Here is a 23158-nt window from a genome sequence, read left to right as displayed (position 1 = left end):
ATTCCCAGCCTGCTCCTCGCGCCCCGCCGCCAGGCCCTGGGGCCTTGCCCTCCCAGGTCTGCGCACGCCGGAATCGCCGGGCACGCTGGGAAGGGTCTGGCTCCGGCGGGAAGGCGGAGCCGTTGGGGAGCTTGAGGGAAAACGTGGTCTCTCCGGGAAAAACCTCATTCACGGGAGCGCGGAGCCAGAACTCGTAACAGAGGGGGGCGGGCTAAACGAGGTGGGGCGGAGCTACGCGGAGAAAAAGGTTTAGAGGCCGCTGAGCGGGGTGGAGCAGGGCGGGGCGGGGTGGGGCAGGGTGGGGCTGCAGGGCCAGGGTCACTGTTGGTACGCCAAGGGCGGTTATCCTGTGCGGGTAGCCTTGGATTCCCGGGTAGGCAAGCTCGACCGGCCTGGCTGGTCCAGTCCTCCGCCTCTGCCGGGAGAACAGGAAGAGGCTGAGCGGAGGCGGTGCCGGGAGCGAGGGACTAACTGGACGCACTAACTAGACAGTCCGAGAGATTATTCATTTACCATGGCCTGCTAATATAGTAAGGCCAGACTTGCTACTGTACTAGAAGTAAAATGGCACGATTGTTCCAGCGGTAGGTTTTGATGGGGGCATCTAAGGACAATGTTTAGGAGGTATTTAGTCACTCTCAAGAGAATGAGTTCTGAATCATTTCAGATTTTCAGCTTTCCACCTGTGTAGGAAGACAAAACGAAAACACGGCTTTGGGGCTTTTACCTTTTCCCAAGCAAGCGCTTTGGCTGTTCTTGTTTACACGTGCTATGTTGTAGCGATTCCCAGTAAAACTGGTTAATAAAAAGGACTAGAAAGGGTCTGGAGAAATGGCTTAGCAGTTGTAACCTGGTATTCCTGTGAAGGGAGTTCGCAGCACCGGTGCCAAGCAGCTTACAACTTGGCACTTGCCCTCACCATTTCCAGCCCTCACATATCTAATTAAAAATAAAATCTTAGAAACGTTTAAGTAAAAGTTTGGGGATATCTGGAGCAGAGGAAGCCACCAACTGCTAAGAAGCAAAGGAAAGGGTGGCCTCATGTATTCTTCAGTTGACAAGAATCCAAACGATACTTTGGCATCTTTATTCCGACACGTATAAAAACAAAACAAAAAACTTTAATGATACAGGAAGACGTTTTCCCTCAGTTCCCATCCAGGAAAACTGAGGTCTGAAGATGGATCCTCTTTCTATCCCACGAGAAGTTTCTCCTTACAGGTTAAGAATAGTTCCTAAATACCGGTCTTGGCTGTAAGTGAATTGGCTGTAAGGAGTGCATATTATCCACAATGTGTGTGGGCTATGGCTCACACGAAAATGTCCACTTATTTGTGCTTGTGTGTTGTCTTCACAACTTCCTGGGATGAGAAGCCTGAGTGCTGGAGGGAAATGTGGCCGCTGCCATCTGCTTGATTCAGTGCGCAAACAAGGAGCCTGGCAATTCACATTGTAGGCATAGCCTTTGGGAGGCTGAGACAGGATTGTTGTGAATTGAGTTCAAGGCCATCATCCTGGGGCTACATAGTTCCAGGCTAGTCTGCAAAGCTGAGACCCTGTTTCTCTCTCTCTCTCTCTCTCTCTCTCTCTCTCTCTCTCTCTCACACACACACACACACACACACACACACACACACACCTTACAAGGGTTTGACATAGGTACTCCTTGACGTCTTATAGTAAAAGTACAGGCAATGAAATTGGGAAGATTTTGAATCCTAGACCTGCTGCTTAAATTTCTTCAAGGCTCAGTCCCCCCTTATCTGAGGTTTTGCTGTCCACAGTTTTAATAACCCATCGTCAACTACAACCTGAAAATATTGAATGACAAATTCCTGAAATAAATAGTCCCTAAAGTTTAAATTGCAAACCATTCTGAGTAGCATGATGAAACTAGAACCATCCTTTTTGATTGTATCTGGTAGACGAATCATCTCTTTGCATAGTGCATCCATACAAAATAACCTTAGTCACTTCATAACCCACCTGTTATTAGACTGACCAACATCGGTATCACAGTTCTTATGTTCAAATACCCTGGGCCCAGAATGCAAGAGTAGCGATGTGGCAATTCAGATATGCCAGAGAGAAGTGTTTTGTTTGTTTGTTTGAGAAAAGGTGAAAGAAAGTTCTTGACTTCATGTAGAGGGAAAGTCATATGGTAAGATCTATAATAAATCCATGAAATTATGAAGATAGACAAACTAGTACTACTTTTGCTGTGGCACTTCAAACTAAAAAAATAATACCACCATAATGAATGATAGATTCTTAGGTAAGATGGAAAAAGGCACTAAGCTATAGCATTCAGTTTTGTAAACCAACTAAAAAAAATTTTTTTAAAGAACTAAAGGCTAAGTGATGGTGATGCTCACCTTTAGTCCCAGCATTCAGGAAGCAGAGGCAGGGGGGATTTCTGAACTCAAGGCCAGCCTGCTTTACAGATCAAGTTCCAGGTCAGCCAGGACAACCCTGTCTAGAAAAAATGAAAAACCAAACAAACAAAAACTACAGGATTCGATACTATCCACAGACTCAGGGACCCATTGGCTACCCCGGAAGACTCAGGGGGACTTTTGTATTGGTAAAAATGGGATCAGCTCTACCTAAGTGAGATAATGCATGCAGAGTTCAGCTTGATGATGCGTGGCTCAGTAAATGTTAAATTATTGGTACCTACACCTAACTTTTTCTCCACACGTTTTAAGCTTCTCAATCTTTCCATGGGATTAAGAGTCTCATGAGCCAAGATTTTCCTTTCCTCCACCAGATCTACTTCATCTCCTCTTCCTTAGGACAGTCTGATGGGAAACAAAGGCAAAGTCCAATCCTAACAAGTAAGAGCCGGAGAGAAAGGGGCTTAGAGAGTAATCCTTCTTATCTCCCGGGAGTTTCCCCGAGGAAGCTGAGGGATGAGGACTGGGAAAGAGAAGGAAAAACCTCTTCTCCTGGGTTGGGGGAAGAGAAGAAAGTGCACAGCTGGCTACATACCACAAAAAAAAAAAAAAATTGTGAGGATATGTTTACAGGTCTCCAAAGACCAAATGGCATTGTCTAGGACTGGAGAAATGGGGGTGGGACCTGAGCGAGAGGGATGAGGAAGGAGTACCCTCAAGAGGCACTAGCTGCCAACAAATGCTCCCCGAGAGTCTCAAGAAGCAGAGGTTAAGTTCTCTGGGCATTCGCCTTGGGGAAAAGCCGGCTATGCCAGTAATCAGGGTTGTCAAAGGCAGAGTCAGTGGCTTCTAAACTACGCAGAGTTTTGAGGCGGGCATAACGAACATGGGGGGCATGATGTCCAGGCCCCTGGAAAGCTCGCATCTCTTCATACCCTTGTTCAGCTGCAGGGCAGGACCCCATGGCTGCATAATCGCCCCCGCCACCACCTACACCGCGTCTGCGGTTCATATATTCATAGTCCTCATCTGGAGTTGTGCCAGCAGAGGGCACGATGGCCACAGGATGTAGTGGGCAACTCTGTGTACTGCCCAGAGAGGCACTGAGGTCTGAGCCCAAATCCATGTACTCGTAACCCAGCTCTTCAAGGGAACCAGGCCTAGGGGGCCGAGGTGGACTGCTCCTTCTCTTCCGGTTCATGTATTCATATTCCTCATCTTCATCTTCTTCTTCGGTACCCAGCACAGAGCTGAGACCTACCGAAGACAGGGTACCTTCCCGGGAGGAGGATGCACCTGCGGGGGAGAAAAATGGCAAGTATGTATAGAAATTCAGAGAAATAACCAGGAGTGGGTGTGAGCTAGAAAACAAATGACTAGGAGGCATCAGAGACTATGAAAGATAAGGGAGCTTGGAGAAAAAGATTAGGAGATTTGAGGACAAAGCCGGAGAAAGAGCCAGGTACCTTTGAGGTGTGTATCTGGCATGACATAGCCATTGACATCCTCTTCCTCTAACCCTGGTGGGGAGAGCGGGGTGACAGGGGTAAGCAGGCTGTGTCGCTGTGAATGGTAGGCGCTGTCTCCACGTGGCCGAGGGCTTCGGCTTCGGCTTCTACACACCGACACTTTCTCTTGGAGTTCAGCCTCAGAGCCTGTCACGTGGCCCTCAGATGACTCTGAGGCCAGGCGTCCCCGTGGAATTGGATGCAGAGAGATGGGACGGGGGCACTGTTCACTGTCCCCCAGAACTGCAGAATCCTAAGGGGGAAATAACAGGAGACAGTACAAGGAGAGTTAAACAGATTTAGCAGGAGGTGTGGTTGCTCAAAGCCTTCTCTATTGCAGGGTGTTGAGTAAACCTTCAAGATTAGGGGTCAAGACCAGGCTGGAGAAACCTGCTGACCTGAACAAGGGAGAGCCCAGGAACCCCAGTCTGACAGCTGGGGAACCAGCACAGGACCGACCCAGACCCCCTGCACGTGGGTCTCAGGAGGACTGGGCAGTCTATGGGGCCTCTGGTAGAGGATCAGTATTTATCCCTAGTGCAGTAATGGACTTTGGGAGCCCATTCCACACAGAGGGATGCTCTCTCAGCCTGGACACATGTGGGAGGGCCTAGGCCCTGCTCGAAATGACATGACAGACTTTGAAGATCTCCCATGGAAGGCCTCACCCTCCCTGGGGAGCAGAAAAGGGATGGGATGGGTTGGTGGGGAGGGACAGGGGAGGACGGGAGCGTGAGGGAACTGGGACTGACATGTAAGACAAATTTGTTTCAAATTTAAATAAAAAATCTTCAAGATTTGAAGCATCTCCCTCCACATTTCAGCCAACACTTCCAAGTCTATAAGACTCTGCCACCCCAGCCTCTGGCAGCAGACAGACTTACCAGACATTCATCCCCCAGATTACTCTGGTTCATGGGCATGTATCCAGAGGAGGGGCTTAAAAGACTCTGGCTCTAGGATGAGAAAGGAAAGGCCAGGGTTAAAACGAAGGAAGAAATCTATTAGCATGGAGGCCAATGAGTGGTGATTCCAAGTGGTCTCATGAGGGCTCATGGGGCAGAATCCTGTGCGGTCGGAAGGTATCCTACCCCACGCGGCCGGGTAAGCGTTCCCACCGGTAAGCTGAGGGCAGAGCCCAGTGTGGTCGCCAGGCTGTCCTCCTCCGCCTCCAGGTCCAGGTCCAGGTCTACTTCTTCCAGCTCCTTGTTTGTCAGGGCAGAGGGCTCTGGCCCAGGTCCACTCTCTCTCTACAGGGGCGGACAACCATTAGGTGGACTCTCGTTCCAACCAGGTCTCCTGTCCTCTAAGGACCTGACACCTGTAGCCCCTACTCACCTTTATAACCAGATACCGAGGTGGGTCCCGGGCCATCCTGGTGAACTCATTAGCTAGTTCTTTAAAGGTCGGGCGGATATTCTCATCAATCATCCAGCCTGGGGATGAGATGGAGGGGTCAGCGCCAGAAGAGAAGACAGCCATGGATGGAGGAGAAAGGAAGTTAGTGAGTTAGAAAAGGCAGGGGTCAGCCAACAACTCACACTTGACCATGACCATGTAGACATCAATGGTGCAGATCTGGGGCTGCGCTAAGCGCTCTCCTTTCTCTAGCAGGTCTGGTACCTCAGCCAGCCTCAGCCCGGCATAGGGCTCCGCCCCGAAAGTCATCAGCTCCCAAACTGTGACACCTGGTATAGGAAGAGATCAACAAGCAAGTATGAAAAATAGACCCCGGCTATTCAAAGACAGTAAGGGAAGGTAGGCTTTGCTTTAATGCAAGGACCAGAAATTATTAGTCAGGCCGAGAGTTCCTAAGAAGAGGGGACACAAAAGCTAGGGGGGGACTTGGGCTGGTGATGACTTGCAGGGCAGCCAGATAGGCTCACCGTAACTCCAGACATCACTCTGGTGTGTGTATTTCCCAAAGTGGATACATTCCAGGGCCATCCACTTAATTGGAGTCTGAAGATGAAAGATAAAGTTGCTATCAGTTAATGTTCACAAATTTCAGTAGTCTTTAAACTTCAAGCTCTCTATCATCGTTTGTTTTCTGAACGTAAAGTTTGTACAGTCAGCGCCCTCTCCCCAGGCTGACCATGGCTCACCTACACATCTCACAGAGTCCTCACATTCCATGCTTGCCCCACCCGGCCACCCCACCCCCGTCACCTTACCTTGGCCTCACTGTGTAGTAACTGCTTGTCTTCTGGTGGCAGAAGGTCAGCCACACCAAAATCTGCCACCTGGACCTGACTAGGAGACTTGAGCAGCACATTCCGGAGGGCGAGGTCCCTGTGCACCATGCTGTGTTCCTCAAGGTAATACATACCCTAAAGGAGGGGGCGGTCTCAGGGCTGGGGAGCACTCACTGAGCAACAGGGGCTGCCCAGACCCCAGCCAAACGGCTGCTGTCACAGGCCTCCTCCAGACCCCTCTCACCTTGGCGATTTGTACTCCCCAGTTGAGCAGCAGCTGTGGTCCCAATGCCCCACGGTGCTGCCTCACATAATCAAGGAGGGAGCCCAGGGGCAAGTACTGAGTGACAAGCTGCAGAGATGATCCTGGGCACAGTCCCAGGAGACGTACAATATGGGCGTGGTCTAGGCTACCAATGGCTAGCATGTGCTGCAAAACGTAGGAGATATTAGTAACAGGTCCACGAAAACACCCAATCCACCCATTCCACACATCCCTCTAACAACACCCCAGCACAGCATGCCTACCATGAACCTCACACACTGTCTGCCAGCACATTGGGAATTGCCTCTCTCTACTTACGTCAGTCACAGACTGAAAACTTTGCCGTCCACTCTTGTCCTCGATGACTTTAATGCAGACTGGAATCTTGATGGATTCACCCTCAGGGATCCAAACCCCCTGGAAAGTTTGGGGTGGACATAAAAAAAAAAAAAAAAAAAAAAAAAAAAAGTCATTATTTTCATGTCAAATCTTTCGCCAAAATCATCCTCCTATTTTCCTGCCATCTTCCCACCTCTCCAGACTTCCGTGAGTCACTCACCTTGTGTACAGTTCCAAACACACCAGAGCCCAGCACTTTAAGCTTCCTCAGCTCTGTCTCTTTGAAGATTCTGGCCAAGACTTTGTTTGCCTTCTCGCTGGGGTCCAGAGGCTCAATGCTCTGAGGAGCAAATAGGAAGAAGCTCAGAAAGGCGAATCACACAGGCCCAGCCCCACCTGCTCCCCACAGGCGGATGCTAAGGGCAGCAGAGCCTGGAGCTGAGGGCAGCAAGAGCCAGCCTTTAGTCCTGGATAGCTATGTAGTTTCACTGAGGAACAGGCCCTTCTAGGAACAGGACTGAGGAAGCTGTGCTGACGAGAACGGCCCAGAGGCTTGGTTTCCCTCTGAGCAACACAAGGGGAGGAGACACCGTCATACTCCACCTTGAAGACCTCCCACACAAGGCTGGTTCTATCCCTCTCTCCCCTCACGATGAGAGCTTGCTGTGTAGGTAGACTTGCTAGTCTTGCCTCAGTGCTGGAGTTATCGCCATGTACCAAAATGGTCTGGCGAGCTTTTCAAAGCTCTCGCCCAGCACTCTACCCATCGGCTCTTATATCTACCCACCAGATACAAACAATGAATGTTATTTATACCTAAGTTACATAAGCTGAGGCACAGAGAAGGGACACAGTTTCTTCAGAGTCATGGTAAACACCAAGAGCAAGGTGAGAATATATGTTCACACTTCTGGTGTGGACTGGTGTGTACACATATGCACATGTGTGTTTCTGGGATTCAGCAGGTCTTCTTCTCACATGTTAAGCAAGCATTCTGAGCTGTATCCAAAACTCTACACTGTCCTCTTGAAGAAAGGGACTGTATTCCAGGGCAAGAGAAGAGGAGTAGCCCCCATCCCCCATCCTACCACTTATCCCCAGGAGCAGCCTGTAAGGGTGTCCCCCAAAGCCAAGCTAATACACACCTCACCCCGTTCCAAGTAGCGCCTCATTGCCCTTTTATTCTGAATCCGGCGTCCACGCCAATAGAGAAAGGAGCCTCCCAGAATCAGAAGAGCCACAGGCAGTCCGACCATCCCAGCCATTGCCAGATGGGTTTTGCTGTGAGATATAGAAAAGGCCAGCATCCTGGGTTTACAGCAGCTTCACAAATGCCATTTCTATTGTATAGATCTGAGTTAGCATTCACCTCCACAAATATCTGTGAGCAGTGAAGGAGTCAACCTAAATATGAGACATCCCCCTTCAAAGGTAGTGTGGGTTAGTTTTAGGAAGGGGATGGCGGAAGTCATGATTCTTGAGCCCAGTGACTACATATATCAAGGAAAGAATGACCCCGCTGGATGGGTCCACACCCACGTGCATGATAGACTCGGTATTATTGACAGCGATAATTAAAAGGACAGGGAATCAGGAAAGGGACAGGCTAAGGGCACTGGGGGGGGGAGGGGTCTGGCAGGAGATAATGGTGGATTTGTATGATCAAAATACATTATATAATGTACCAAACTTCCAAAGAATAACTAACAAATATAATTTCAAAGGTGGTGGGGAGGTGGCTCAGTAGTTAAAAGCACTGGCTGATCTTGCAGAGGACCTGGGTTCAATTCCCAACATCCCAGTGGTGGTTCCCAACCACCTTTAACTCCAGTTCCAGGGGATCTGACACCCTCTTCTGAGTGTATTTGCACTCAAGTGCACATATCCACACAAATACGTGCAATTAAAAATAAGTTGAGCGGGGTGGTGGTGGCTATGGCTCACGCCTCTAGATCCACACTTAGGAGGCAAAGGCAGGCGGATGTCTGTGAGTTCAAGTCCAGCCTGGTCTACACAGTGAGTTCCAGGACAGGCCCCAAAGCTACAGAAAAACCCTGTCCCAAAACAACCAAATAAATAAATGAAATAAGTCTTTATTGTGTGGGGGGGGGGGGACTGGAGAGGTGGCTCATCCATTAGGAGCTCTTACATAGGACCCAGGCTTGGTTCCCAGAACCCACATCATGGCTCATAACCATCCATAACTCCAGATCCAGAGGACTCCAATGCTCCCGGCTGGCTTCCTTGAGCACCAGGCCCATGTGGTCCACAGACACACTCAGGCATTACTCACACATATAAAAAAATAACTTTTTTAAAACGTAGGTGTAGCGATACACACCTTTAATCCCAGGTGGATGTCTGTGAGTTATAGGCCTGTCTGGTCCACATAACAAGTTTTGTGCCAGTCAGGGCTGTATAGTGATACCCTGTCTGTCACAAAAGCAAAATAGACAAAAACTATAAAACACAGCGGCTGGAGAGAGCCCAGAGGTTAAGATCACTGGCTGCTCTTCTAGAGGTCCTGAGTTCAATTCCCAGAAACCACATGGTGGCTCACAGCCATCTGTAATGGGATCTGGCGCCCTCTTCTGGCTAGCAGGGATACATGCAGGCAGAACACTTTAAACATAAATACATAAATCTTAAAACATATACATATAATAAATTTTAAAAGAAGGGCAGAATGGTACACTAGAGAAAGGCTCAGTGTTTAAGAGCTGCCCTTGTGAGGGACCTGAGTTCGAGTCCCAACACCTACATGATGGCTCATAAGCATCCAAGGAGACCAGGCAAACAAATCATTCAAAGACATACATGCAGGTAAAACCACACACATAATATTTTTTAAAAGGCGGTATGAGCCAGGCAGTGGTGGCATATACTTTAATTCCAGCTTTTAAAAAAAGGCAGAATGCATCTTCCCCCAACCTTTCTCCCAAATATTCCTGGGTTCCACAATCTCCAAGCTCATCTTACCATCTTACCTCATTAATGCCTCTGTCTGGCCTAAACAGTCTTGTAGTTCTGGTCCCTTACACCTAGGAAAGAAAATCACCTTCTTAGTAAGCAGACAATAGAGGCTTGGGCCAACAAGACAGCTAGCTCAGCAGTAAAGGCCCCTGCTGCCAAGCCCGAGGACCTGAGTTTGATCCCTGGGAACCATATAAGGGAAGGAGAGAATTAACTTCCTCAAGTTGTCATTTGATCTACACATACCATAGCACACACACACACACACACTGTCCCCATATACACAATAAATATTTTTTTTTTTACATGCAACTCCTATAAAGTAATTTAAAAAAAAAAAAAAAAGACTCAGGTCCAAGAGCCCTCCTTCCACATATAAAAGCTTGTCTCAGAACAAACCTGTCCTGGAACCCAACCTCACCCCCAAACAGACGGCACCCCACTCCCACCCTCCATCCTCCATCTCTGGCGCTCACTATGAGCCTTTCCTGAATTAAACCCCGAGCTCTGCTTTCCTGTTGTGGGTTTGTTTCTCTTCCTCCAGCCCTTCACTCTGTAGCTGGAAGTCTTTTTTTTTTTTTTTTTTTTTTTTTGAAGATTTATTTATTACGTTTACAGTGCTTTGCCTACATATATGCCTGCTGGCCAGAAGAGGGCACCAGATCTCACTCTAGGTGGCTGTGAGCCATCATGTGGTTGTTGGGAACTGCACTCAGTAGCTAGCCTTCTTAACTACTGAGCCACCCCTCCAGCCCTGGAAGTGAGTCTTAAGTAGCCAAACCTCTCTTGCTTCTCCCTCCATGACCCTACTCTCCCCCAGAGCCCCTCCTCTCTGCCCTCACTCACCCCTGCGTGCAGTTCTCATGACAGGGCCGACATTCATTCTGAGCATCTGGGTACTTGTAGATGGGACCCTTGGCACCCAGGATCCCATGGGGGCAGCTGTTCACACAGTGGGGCCCATCACGGAAATGGGAACACTGAGCACAGGCCTCAGAGCCCTGAGTGGAAGAGGGTCATCAAGAATGGGGTCTCAGTGTTAATCCCAGCCTCCCACATAACGGTCCTCCATGCACAAATTCCAGGGTTCTCCAGCTTCCCTGGAAATTCAGCCATATGGTTCCCTAGACATTCCCCATCTCCCTCACAGATCCCAGGGTTGCTACTGTACCGAGCCATTGCATGTGCTGATGCCCTCCATGGGTAGGCATTCTGGGTGGCAGGAGAAACATTCACCCTCATGAGCAAACTCCCGAGGCTCCCTGCAGTGGGGGACACAGAGAGGGGGTCACTTCCAAAGTTCTGCCCTTCATGACCCTATTCTGTAGCGCAGGCCTTCTAATTCATGCCCACCAAAACACAAGCAGAGAGCCTCCGACAGAGCCAGGGGTGGTGGCTCACGTCTCTAATCCTAGCCTTTGGAGGCTAAGGCAGGAAGACTTCCATGAGTTTAAGGCCTGCCTGGATTATAGAGTGAGATCCTGTGTAAAACAAAAGCAAGCAGGGAAGCAAGCAAACAAGAGAGCAACAGAAGACCAGATGTGGTAGCATACACCTTTAATCTCAGTGCTCCGGAAGCAGAAGCAGGAAGATCTCCGAGTCCTGTCTGGTCTGCATAGCAAGTTCCAGGCCAGGACTATGAGGTCCTGTCTGTCTGTCTGTCTGTCTGTCTCTCCCAGCCCCCACTCCCTCGCTCAAGCCAGACATGGTGGCTCATAGCTGTAATCCCAGCATTTGGAAGGTTTAGACAGAAGGATTTAAGGCCAGTCTGGGCTACACAGTGAGTGGGGGGTGGGAGGAGCAGGGGCAGGGAGGGGGGAGAGGAAGAGCGGGTAGAATCATTCATAGCCTAAAGATCATTAGCACCTGGACCACTCCACCCACCCCCAGGCCTTCTCCGCACTGTACCCTTTCAGGAAGTTGCAGTGAGTCACACAGACACCTTCGCGGCTGTAGTTCCGACAAGACAAGCATTGACCAGGGCCTGGGCCCCAGCACCCTCCAGAGGAGCACAATGGGTCACACACTTTACCCTCTGCCTCTGGAAGACACAGACACAGACACCGTTAGGAAGAGACCCAGGACTCCCAGGAAGCCTCCCTCTGTTGCCTCGACCCTCACACCCACTTCCTCACCAGCTCCATTCCTCAAGCCTACTCGCACTTCGGGGGTCACACTGCCCCTAACCCTCCTCCCTCCCCGACCCCCGATTCCCACCCCTGGCAGGCCCCTCCCTCTCACCACATTCCCTCGCAGGCCGATTATACTTGATGTCAAGCCTGTCTTCTGAAGGCCCCCGAAGCAGTCTCGTCCAGTTCAGAGAGTGGTGGTAGCAGAGCTGCTGATTGGCACTTATGTAGACACGCCCAGCACTTATTTCCTTCAGGGACCGGAGGCCCAGTGATGTGACATTCAGGTTCTTCATGATCAACAAGGAGAAGCCCCGGCTGGAATAAGAGGCAGAGTTAGAAGGCAGACTGACTATAAGGGGAAATATAGATACGCACGGGATTTATTTCCACTCAACACATTTGCTCCAGGTTAAGTTAGAACCATGGGGAGGGAGTCCCTCTTTTGGAGGGACAGCTTTCTGAGACCGGTCTTAACTACATCTCTGAGGCAGGGCTTGAACTCACGGTGTGGCCCAAGCTGGTCTTGAACTTGCTGTGATCCTCCTGGGTCAGTCTCCCCAATGTGAAGTTTACAACACCACAATTGGGCCTCCCCCTCCCTGTTGGCCTTTGCCCCCTGGTGTTAGCAGACTATTGGGGCCTGTTGGCCGGGAAGTGCACCCTGTGTCATAATAAGACGCCCATTTGATGTCTGGAAAGAGACGACACCATCCCCACCCCTTACTCACTTGTAGAGGGCTCTGCCCCCGATGGTGGTCAGGTTGGAAAAAACACTGAAGTTGTGCATGTGAGGAGGCCAGGACTGGATGTTTAGGTATCCTGAAGGGTTGGAGAGAGGCACATAAGCCCGGGGGGTGGGGGGGTGGGGGGTGGTGTCTTTTCCCTGACTCAGGTTCTCTGTGTGATCTCTCTCTCTCTCTTATTTATTTTACTTGTTTGTTTGTTTGGTTTTTGAGACAGAGTTTCTCTGTGTAGCCCTGGCTGTTCTGCAACTCACTCTGTATCCCAGGCTGGCCTCGAACTCACTGAGATCCGCCTGCCTCCTCCTCCCAAAGGCTGGGATTAAAGGCCTGCTCTACCTCTGCCCGGCAGAATGTGACTTTTCTTAAATGGTTTAACTGGGATGTGCGATGGTGGGTCATCGGCTCCTTCCAGCAAAATAAGCCTCTCTTCCTCACCTGTGATCTCCCGCACCGTCCTGAAGACATTGAGCTTCTCTGGGTCCAGAGCAGGGATCTTGTGCCAGGGATCTCTGGGGGAACAGTGAAAACTTCTCAGCAAAGTAGAGGTGTGACTCCATGGTTATAAACACATGCAGCCAGAGCATCTCATGCCAAAAAGAAAAGAAATGGCGCAGGGCTGCTCACAACCGTCTACCTGCCCTCTTCTGGTCAACTCGGGCACTGCATGAAAACGATGCACAGACATACGTGCAGGCAAAACACCCACACAGCATAAAAGAATAAACACACTAGGACAAAGGTGAAACCACACGCCTATAATATCAGCACTAAAACTTAGGCTGAACAGGGGTGGCAAGGTCAAAGGCCAAACTGGGTTACATATGGAGACCTTATCTCATTGGAAACAAAACAAAACAAAACTGTGTGTATAGGGAGGAAAAGAGAGAAATGGTTTTTTAAAAAATGCTCAAAACGAGCCTGGTCAGTGGTGGCGCACACCTTTAATCCCAGCAGTCGGGAGGCAGAGGCAGGCAGATCTCTGTGAGTTCAAGACCATCCTGGTCTACAGAGTGAGTTCCAGGACAGCCAGGGCTACACAGAGAAACCCTGTCTCAAAAAAAAAAAAAAAAAAAGGGGCTCAAAACAAACAAAAAACATGATGGTGCTCATCTTTAATCCCAGCACTCAGAAGGCACAGTCAGGATCTCTGAGTTTGAGACCTGCAGATAGAGTTCTAGGACAGCCAGGGCTACACAGAGAAACTGTAGCTGCTCTTGTAGAAGGTCTGGGTTTGGTCTTAGCAACCACATAATGGCTCATCTTTAACTCCAATTCCAGGGGACTCAACGTCCTCTTCAGAGCTCTGTGAGCACCAGGTACACGCATGCTACAGAGACACATATGTAAACAAAATACTCATACACATAAAATAAAGTGTCTGGGCAGTGGTGGCGCACACCTTTAGTCCCAGCATGTGGGAGGCAGAGGCAGGTGGATCTCTGAGTTCAAGGCCAGCCTGGTCTACAGAGCGAGTGCCAGGACAGCCAGGGCTACACAGAGAAACCCAGTCTCCAAAATAAATAAATGTAAAAAAACGAAAAATAGACAATTGTTTTCGCTAAGGCTAGAGGCATAGATAGCTGTAAACCTGTCTCTGTGACCTGTTGTCTCTCCAGCTTCCTCTTACTTAAATTTAAGGAAGAACTTCTAGAAAACTTTAGCTGGTCTACACACTGGCCTCCACTGTCTGTGTACCATATCATTCCTCAGGGTGATACTGTGTTGCTTAGGGATGGCCTGAGGGATGCAAGCTCCAGGTGGAAGGTGGAGTTATGCATCCTCAGGTCCTTTGTGGCTCCTAAGACTTTATGCCTTACATCTCTACTCAGCCGTATGGAGGGATTAAGCCACTGAAAGGGAGGAGGATGGGGACGGAGCTTAGGGCGGGGCAGCAGTCTCTTACCCGTTGAGGCCAGTGATAAGGAAGTCCAGATTGCCCAGGATCTTGGTGCAGTTCACAAACCCATCAATGTTGCTGGAGTCCACAGTCTGGTAGCGGCTCCCAGAGCCTGTCCCCTCACAGGCTGCAAACACAAAAGAGTCTCAGTGCTGGGTCCTGGGTGACCTCAGGGAAAAGGCTGGGTGTAATTTTTCACTGCTTCCGGCTCACCTTTCGGGCACAACCCTCCACAAGGCTCACATATCTTGAGTCCATTTTTATCTACTTCCATCTTGTCAGGAGGGCAAGCCCTGACACAAGATGTCTGATCCACCACAAAGTTATCTAGGAAAGCGGAGATCACCATTAGATACCCTGTCAACTGCTTTCTTTTTATTGTTTTCTTTCCCCTTTGGTCTTTGGAGACAGGGTTTCTCTGTGGCTTTGGAGCCTGTCCTGGAACTCGCTCTGTAGACCACGCTGGCCTCAAACTCAGAGATCCGCCTGCCTCTGCCTCCCGAGTGCGGGGATCAAAGGCGTGCGCCACCGACACCCTGCATACTGTCAACTTCTAAGACCTTCTCACCCTCACCCCGCCCTACCCTGCACTACATTCGCTCCACATACAACCTAGGGTTTGTCAGGTCTGTCCGTCCTGTAAATGAGGTACCTCTTTGTTTTTAAGATGCCCCCTAGGGGCTGGAGGGATGGCTCATTGGGTTAACAGCACCCACATGGTAGCTCACAGCCACCTGAGTCCCAGAAATCCTCTTCTGGTGTGCAAATGTACATATGACAAAACACCCATATACATAAAGTACATAAGTAAATAGATTTTTTTAAAAAGATGGCCTCAAACTCCTTTTTTAAAAAAAGATTTATTTATTTATTATATATACGGTGTTCTGCTGCATGTACACCTACAGGCCGGAAGAAGTCACCAGATGTCATTACAGATGGTTGTGAACCACCATGTGGCTGCTGGGAATTGAACTCAGGGCCTCTGGAAGAGCAGCCACTGCTTTCAACCTCTGAGCCATCTCTCCAGCCCCCTCAAACCCTTTTTTAGAATGTCTTAAGATTCATTTTTGGGCCTGGCAGTGGTGGCACACACCTTTAATCCCAGCACTTGGGCAGCAGAGGCAGGTGGATCTCTGTGAGTTTCAGACCAGCCTGGTCTACAGAGTGAGTTCCAGGACAGTCAAAGCTACACAGAGAAACCCTGTTTCAAAAAACAAAAACAAAAAATATTTTTGTTCTGCTTAATTATGTGTATGTGCATCTGTCTGTGTGTGTACAGGAGCCCTTGAAGGTCAGAGGCATCAGATACCCCTGTACAGGTGCCAGGACTCAAACTCAGGTCTTTTGGAAGAGCAGCCAGTGCTCTTAACCACTGAGCCCACTCTGCAGTCTCCTATTTATTTTGCGTGTGTATATGAATGCCTGTAGGTACATATGCATGTCACACTTGTGCCTGGCACTCAAGGGGTCCAGAAGATATCAGATCCCCTAGAACTAGAATTGTAGGCTACTAGGATCTGATCATCCCTGGCCCCCATCTCTACCCCAGAGTGCTGGGCACACAGCACACTATTTCTCCCAGTTCACGGCATTGCAGTTCTCAAGCGCAAAACTCTGTGTGTACTAGGCAAGCACTCTGTCAACTAAGCTGCATTCACAGTCCCCTTTGCCCTCTGTTGTTCCAAATGGCCACAGCTAGAAGTCTAGGGAAAGCAGTCAGCGTTAAGGAGGAAACCACCCCAGCCCCTGGCATCCATACCCAAAGAGTCTGGGATGTTATGGTGGAGTTCCATCCAAGCCCCCTCCCCCCATCTCCCTCCAAACCCTGCTGCATCTCAGAAAGCCTGCCCCACAGAGATGCTATTCCCCCAGGGTATTTAAACTGTCCCCCAGAAACCAGACTGGTGGTTTTCCTGTCTCCTCTCAGGGGAACTGGAAGGCCACCAGGGAGCACTATATCCTTTAAATGTGGGCCTTTTCTAATTCAGTTTGATTTGGTCAGATTTGGATTGCTGCATCAGTGGAGAGGTTTATCGGGGTGCAGAAACTTTTCGGTCTGGAGCAGTGACACAGAACTCACTCACTGGTTGAGGCCACGCTATCAGATCTAGGTCCCCGAGTTAACACCGAACTTAATATGTTCTGCATCCCAAACGTTTCTCTCGAATCTTGGGTCCACTATCCCTTCCCCTCAAACACTTACGGGGACAGCTGGCCACACAGACCCCTCCATACTGATACTTGGTATGGGGGTTGGGTTCAAGCTGGAACGTCAGCTTGTTGTACACGAGGGGCTGTGGACACCGGGGCACACAGGCTCCACTGTCATTGAAGTGACGGCAGGCCTAAGGAAGAAAAAGATTCCTAACACTTATACTGTCTATACACCCCCACTGCTCCCCAAAGCCTGTGCCCCCATCTCAGAGCACAGGCACACAGCACCATTACGTACAAAGCAATCTGTGTCCTGGGGCCCAGAGCAGCCCCCTGCACACTCGTCATGGCAGCACTGGTTAGGGTTGGGCCCAAAGCAATGGCCGTTACACTGAGGAGCACAGATGGTCTTGGTCACTAGGAAAAGAGAGGAAGTCTGCCGGTCAGGGCTGAATTCTGACCGTTAGGATGAGCACAGGCCGGATTGCATGCGCAGGGGTATGAGAGGGTGTGAGCTTTAAGTTTTTAGGAGGAATTCAAACCCACATATCTGGCAGTCTTCTGGTCCAGGCCCCCAGCATCGCCCCTTGCAGACCTCATGACAGGGTGGACCTGCATGGGAAGCAACACAACACAGAGCATCATCAGGGTTGACTGGGAAAGGCTTGCTTGAATCGACAGGGTATGATGTCAGCACACAAACACCTCAATCCCAGGAAGCAAGAGCCCTGGGCTGTGCCCCTCCCTGCCCTTGGAGAGCAGGGCTGGGCACAAGTGAACCTGTCAACAAGGGGTAGGGCCACTCCCCCACACTACCCACTGGGCAGCTGAAGGGGAGGGGCTGGGTTAGATGCCATCCCAGGAACTTGGTTCCTCCCAGACAAACAGATTCTGTGCCTGAGTAGACCAGAGCAGTAGACCAGGTCAGGGCAGCAGAGAGATGTCATATTGGCAGAAACCACAGGGCTTAGAGCAGAGTTCTGGTCTCCCTGCTTAGCATCCAGTCAATTTTGGCATCTTCCCCACACCCCTAGTTTGGGCTCCAGGAGACTGGCCTGCTCCCTCCTGGGAGGCAGGCTCTTGGGTCAAGGGGCCTGAGGTAAGTGTCTGGGAAAGCTGGGATGGGAAGGAAGTCGCTTAGGTTTGCTGAGACAAGCATGGCCGTCTCCGTCACCACCACTTACAGTTTCTAGCATTGTTCTTCACGGCGATGTCGGCACCCTTAACCCGCACGATGTCCCTCCAGTCGATCGTATCCATATAGCAGAGTTTGTCATTCTTCTCAATATAGACACCCCCCGACAGAATCTCTGTGGTGGGAAGAAAGGCCACAGGCTGGAGACCACACCGCGCGACTACTCCTCTCCACCAATCCAAAGGACACTCAGGCCCAGGGGGCTCGTGGGCCAGGCCCACAGGTGCTCCAATCAGGTTCAGGCTTCAGGAAAAACCGGCTGACCCTAGCAGAGGAGGAGTTGAGCCAAAGAATCTCCTGCCTCTTCAGACACCTGTTCAGATCCGGTTTAGCCAGTGGGGGAGGGGCGGGGCAAGAAGAACAGGGCATCCTGATCCAATCCCCATTCAATCCCCCAGGGTTACCTGAGTGGGGGGGGGGGCTCGCCGGAGAGCGTGCCCAGGTGGTGTTTAGCCCACTGAGCTCTTGCAGCTGGCCAGGGCAAAGGTAAAATCCCAGGGAAGGTCCCTCCTTCCTGGAGCAGATGCCCCCAGCTCCCCTCCTGGGGCCCTCCACCGCTTAAAGAGCGGTGGGCTTCAGACCAGCAAGGGAGTGGGTAGCCGAGAACATGAGCTTAGAGTGAGCAATCTTGGGTCATCATCAAGGACGTGCTGGGAGGCAGGGAGGTTGGGAGGGCAAGACCAGAAGGGGTCACTAACCCGTAAGCTGGGTGAATCGGAGCTGGCGGAGAGCGTGGCTGGAGTTGGTGTTGTAATTCAACATGACAAAGATGGCAAACTTCCCATCATAGACCTGGGTCCCCCGCACCACTCGGAGGTTAGGCAAGGGTAGCGTAGAGAATTCATTCATGGCCACAAGGACGTAGCCTGTCACTTCTCGGATCCACTATGACAGAGCAGGTCATGTCAGTGAAAGGGACAACGTGGGACCCCTCTTTCCCTTAAAGCACCGAGGAAGGAACTCTTAACCCTTTTTATTTTATTATTATCATTCTAATGTTAGTCAAGTGCTCTACCACTGAGCCACAATGACCCTGAGACTCCAGTCCTGAACTCACTGGTCCTGAACCCGGGGCTCAATGAAGCAGCCTTAGCTTCCTCAGGGAATTGATCCCTCAAGCGTGTTCGGCAAGCAGCCCGCCACTGCTCAAACCCCAGCTCTGAGGTCTTTCTAGCTCCTAGTTTGTAGGGCATAGGCTGTCACACCACTGTGCTACTTTCATGAGCAAACAGCCAAGCCACAGAGATGACCAAGGGTCCACATTTCCTACTTCTTCCCAGAGTCACTCATAACAAGAAGGTTCTGGCTTAGTCCCTTTGTCCAGGTGCCTCTGGGTCCTTGGGTGGCTTACAGTACAGTTCACCACTTGTTCTTTCTTGTGACCAGCTTCCAAGACACCCCTGGTTACAGGACCAGACACACGCACGCACGCACGCACGCTTGCACGCCACTGTCTTCCTAAGGACACAGGTTTGAGCCTGCCAGCTACTGAGTCTCAGGAATGGGGTGGCCTGAGAAAGGGAAGCATTTTCTATGGGGGGGGGAGAAGTAGGAGCAGCCAAGGGGTGACAGGTTGAGGGAGGGGCTTGCACACTCACCCGCAGGAAGGAAAGGTCAGCATTGTGTCCCGTGAGAACAATCTCCAGATTGCCCATCACCACCTCACACCTCTCATAGAGTTTGTACAGCGTCTGGTACTGATTCTCGGCGTCACCGGTCACGCTCAGCCCATTCAGAGTCCCAGGACACACTGTGAAAATGGAGGTGGGGTAGATAGGTAGATGCCCCCTCCATGGAAGCCCCCCCCTCAGTTACATCCAGTTGCCTCTAACCCTGCCAGCTAGGCCTCCCAGGCTGGGGTCTCCTCACTTCTCATGACCCCCTGGCCGTTCCAAACAGAAAGGTGAAATGTGTCCTCACCTCGGTCCCCACAGGGCCTCTTTCAGGCACTAATTTGGGCACTGAGGGGTTAAAACGGAAGGAAGACATCAGGGGACTTTTTCCTCTCCCCAGAAAGGACGCGTTAGGCAGGGATCAAACTTTGATTGCCCTCTCCTCAACTAAGGCACTTACTTCTGCCCCCACCCTGCCTCTCTCTAGGCCCTGGAATAAACATCTCTTTGGGGCTAGCACACAGACCCTATTGTGTCTGCAGAGGGTGGGATGGGGGCAGAGGGTGGGGGCAGTGCCTAGGGCCACAGTTCAGCCCACAATGAGGCGATTCTATCCAGGAGGAGGGGGCTGCTGCACCCCATCCCAGACATCCCATCCTCAGCAGCACCCCCCTCTTACCCCGCAGCTTTGGGCCCAGACAAGTGACCTCACTGGAGGGAGAAACCCTGGTAGTAGGGTGGGGGTCAATGGGAGCTTTGTCTCCAAAGCTGGATAAGGAGCTGGCGGCCTCCCCTTTCCTGAATTCTGGCTTCCCTTCCCCTATGCCAGCATGTTCCAGCTCCGCCAGCATCTCTCCAGCCCTGGAGAGAAATGGAACAGAACCTCCACTCCCTCTGCGGCCTTCTTCCCAGCTTCACCGTTAGCGGGATTGTTACACACTTCTAACCCTGGCAATACTCCCGGGTAGGCAGGCACTCCAGGGAAGAACCCAGAAGGGTCACCTGTCCGCACACTCCCAAGCTCCGGCTTTCACTTTCCTTTGTAAAAAGGGAAGGCAGTGGGTATTGGAAGTCTTGGCCCTTGGTGCTCTATGGATCTTCCCTCTTACACAGTGGAAGAGCATATGGGCAGGGTGGGGGTGAGGGGTACGAACCACCTGTTCTCACCACCCTTCCCCGAGGCAGGTAAGAGCGCAACACTGGGAGGCGTCAGAAGCCCGGCTCCCCCTGCTAGATACACCTCTGGTCTGACCCCTTCTTTAAGATCCCCTTCCCTGTCAGTCTCCATGATGCAAGGGGTGTGAGCTAGTCCCAGCGAGGAGGCATAAACAGCCTAGAGTCACCCGGGAACCCCAGGGTCCTTGGGCTGAAGTGAAAGACTCGTTAGTCATTTCTGAAACAGCCCCACCCCTGTCCCCTTCCAGGCAGGACACCCCTCTTCCAAGTTAAGGCAACCCTCCTTCCCAGATAAGGGAGGGGCTATGTATACGGAAGTTGTGTGTGTGTGTGTGTGTGTGTGTGTGTGTGTGTGTGTGTGTGTAACACCTTTCATGACTGGCACACAAACATGTACACAGTTCCCCAGGCTCAGAAATATAGATTGCTTTGCCCCTGGAGTCCGCATTGAGAGGTATCACAAGTGGCCAGTCCATCCTATCGGCCCACAGTGCCTTGTACACCTTGCACTTACGCTTTGAGAAGCCTTACAGGTGTCACCCTGAGGGGAAAGTCCGCATTTCACAAACAGGGGCAAAGGGCCTGGGCAGGACAGGAGTATAAACAACTACCCAGGAGGAGCCAGGCAACTTGGGGACCACCACAAGGAAGCAGCAAGAACTGCCTGCTGGTGGGACCTAGCAATACCGGGGCCTGTCTTAGGTGGGGAGTACTGGCTGGGGTTGGACAGAGCAAGAACGTGCTGCCCCTCAGAAATCTCCCCTCCACTGCCCCAGCCACACACACCAGGGGACAAAGGGGCTATACAAGGCTTGAGACAGGGCCGGATGCCCAGAGGCTGCAGGACAGAGATAAAGGGTAGAGACACCCAACCATGCCCGGTGGGAATCCCGGACCCTTGGGTTCCTGGTTGGGGCGGGGGTGGGGGGCCTCAGATGGAAGAGCGATCCGGGCACTCCCATGGCACCTCCCCCTGCAGTCTCCAGACCACCCCCTCCACCAGCTGGGAGTGTTCACATCTCAAGATCCCAGGGGCTAAATTTAGGCCCAGCAACTGTGGGGGACGGCACAGGTGGTTTCTCCCACCCCCACTCTGGGGAAGGGGCCCTGGCTGTACCCCAAGCTGGACGGGGTGGGGGTGAATCGAGATCAAGAGGACTCTAATCACACCAACTCCAGAACTCTTCAGGTGCCCATAGTCCCAGAGACAGCCCGAGGAATGGGCTCAGATGGCATGGGACAGGAGGTATAGAGAAGTACAATCTGGCCTCTGTCTGAAGCGAGACAATAAACTGAATGGGGGGAGGGCAAAAGTTGGGTCTGGGAGCGAGTTCACGGAATAGGTAGGAGAGGTGACCCAGACTGGAGAGGACTAGGGCCACCTGTCCTTCCCCCCACACCTCCAGCTCAGGGAATGGGACGACAGTACAGAGTTGATGCTCAACGTGTTAACTGACTGAGTCGACTGGGTCTCGGTAAAGAGAAGCTAGTTAAGTTGGGGACCAGCTTATCTTGTGGGCAGGCAGGCAGGCAGGCAGGCAGGCAGCCAACCAGCCAGCCTTGAGGCCTCTCACCCTGAAGTCACCTGGACTTGGCCCTCAGGTTAATCTTAGCCTTCTCAGGGCAGCCCCACTCACGGAAGAGGAGGTGCCATTCTTGTTTTTCCAACATCAGAAAACAACAACTTCAACCCTTACATAGCTCCGCCCTGTCGGCAAAACAACGAAACTGGGGGTTGCTGAAACCTGGGGTGTGGTGTGGTGGGGACCAGAGAGCCAGGACAGCAAACACAGAGCCTTCAAGCCAAGGCCCCTCGGGCTTACAGAAGGGTCCCTGTCTGTCCCTCTCTGCAAGGCTCTCAGAACTACTGTTCACATCAACCTGATCAGAAAAACACCCATCAGAGGGTCAGCGACGCCCGGGGGAGAAGGATAGGCATCCAGGAATGCAGTCCCTGCCCAGCCCACTCCGAGACCCGAGCCACACGGTCCCCTCCTAGGAGGTGCCAGTAGACATGGGGTCGCACCCCCACCCCCGCTGAGCGCGCCCGAACCCGAACCCCTTGCCCAGGGTCTGCACGCGCTCGGGTCGCGCTCTCCGCTTCCAGCCTGCTCGTGCTCCCCGCGCCGCTTACCTGCCTGAGAGTTGCCCATCTCGGAACCCCGGGCCAGGTTGAGAAGGAAGCCCAGCACCTGCAGAGTCCCAATCGCCCTCATGATTCCAGCGGAGGGTGAAGGGAGCCCAGCCGAGTCTGGCCCGGGGGCCCCTGGGTTAGGACATCGAAGCGACAGCCACCTGGGCAGCCCGGCGGATAGGTGGTGGTAGCGGAGCTTGCAGACTGCAAACAGGAGCCGGAGTCGGAGTCCGGAGCGGGACGGCAAGGGAGGGTGTCTGTCTGGGAAGGCGGGAGGGAGGGAAGGGAGGGAGGAAAGGGGGAAGGGGGTGTGAGTCACGGCCGCGCCCCCTCCAGTGCGAGGCTGGAGTCGCCGATGGTTGCAGCCTGGGACGCCCGCCTAGAGCGCGCCCTGCCAGCCCGCAGCTTGGCCAAGAGGGTCAAGGAGGGGTCTCA

At 51.8% G+C, this 23158-nt stretch overlaps 1 protein-coding gene across 1 annotated transcript; it reads right to left on the bottom strand.

The window, feature by feature from the left end:
- Positions 1–1072: 1072 nt before the first annotated feature.
- On the bottom strand, positions 1073–22906 carry Erbb3 (erb-b2 receptor tyrosine kinase 3). The gene is made up of 28 exons (XM_051176040.1): positions 22724–22906; positions 19399–19550; positions 18499–18685; positions 17790–17915; positions 17152–17217; positions 16904–17022; positions 16655–16796; positions 14662–14775; positions 14455–14575; positions 12987–13060; positions 12537–12627; positions 11918–12123; positions 11585–11717; positions 10848–10938; positions 10523–10677; positions 9691–9744; positions 7849–7984; positions 6924–7043; positions 6683–6781; positions 6344–6529; positions 6079–6234; positions 5791–5866; positions 5446–5592; positions 5243–5340; positions 4996–5154; positions 4789–4860; positions 3863–4157; positions 1073–3692 (listed from the first exon to the last, which is right to left on the bottom strand). The coding sequence occupies exons 1-28, from the start codon at positions 22803–22805 to the stop codon at positions 3166–3168; spliced, it is 3984 nt and encodes a 1327-aa protein (XP_051031997.1). The 5' UTR covers positions 22806–22906; the 3' UTR covers positions 1073–3165.
- Positions 22907–23158: the final 252 nt, after the last annotated feature.

This window comes from Phodopus roborovskii, unplaced genomic scaffold (genome assembly GCF_943737965.1).
Source record: "Phodopus roborovskii unplaced genomic scaffold, PHOROB, whole genome shotgun sequence".
Taxonomy (NCBI): Eukaryota; Metazoa; Chordata; class Mammalia; order Rodentia; family Cricetidae; genus Phodopus; species Phodopus roborovskii.
This window is presented reverse-complemented; position numbering and strand designations above follow the sequence as displayed.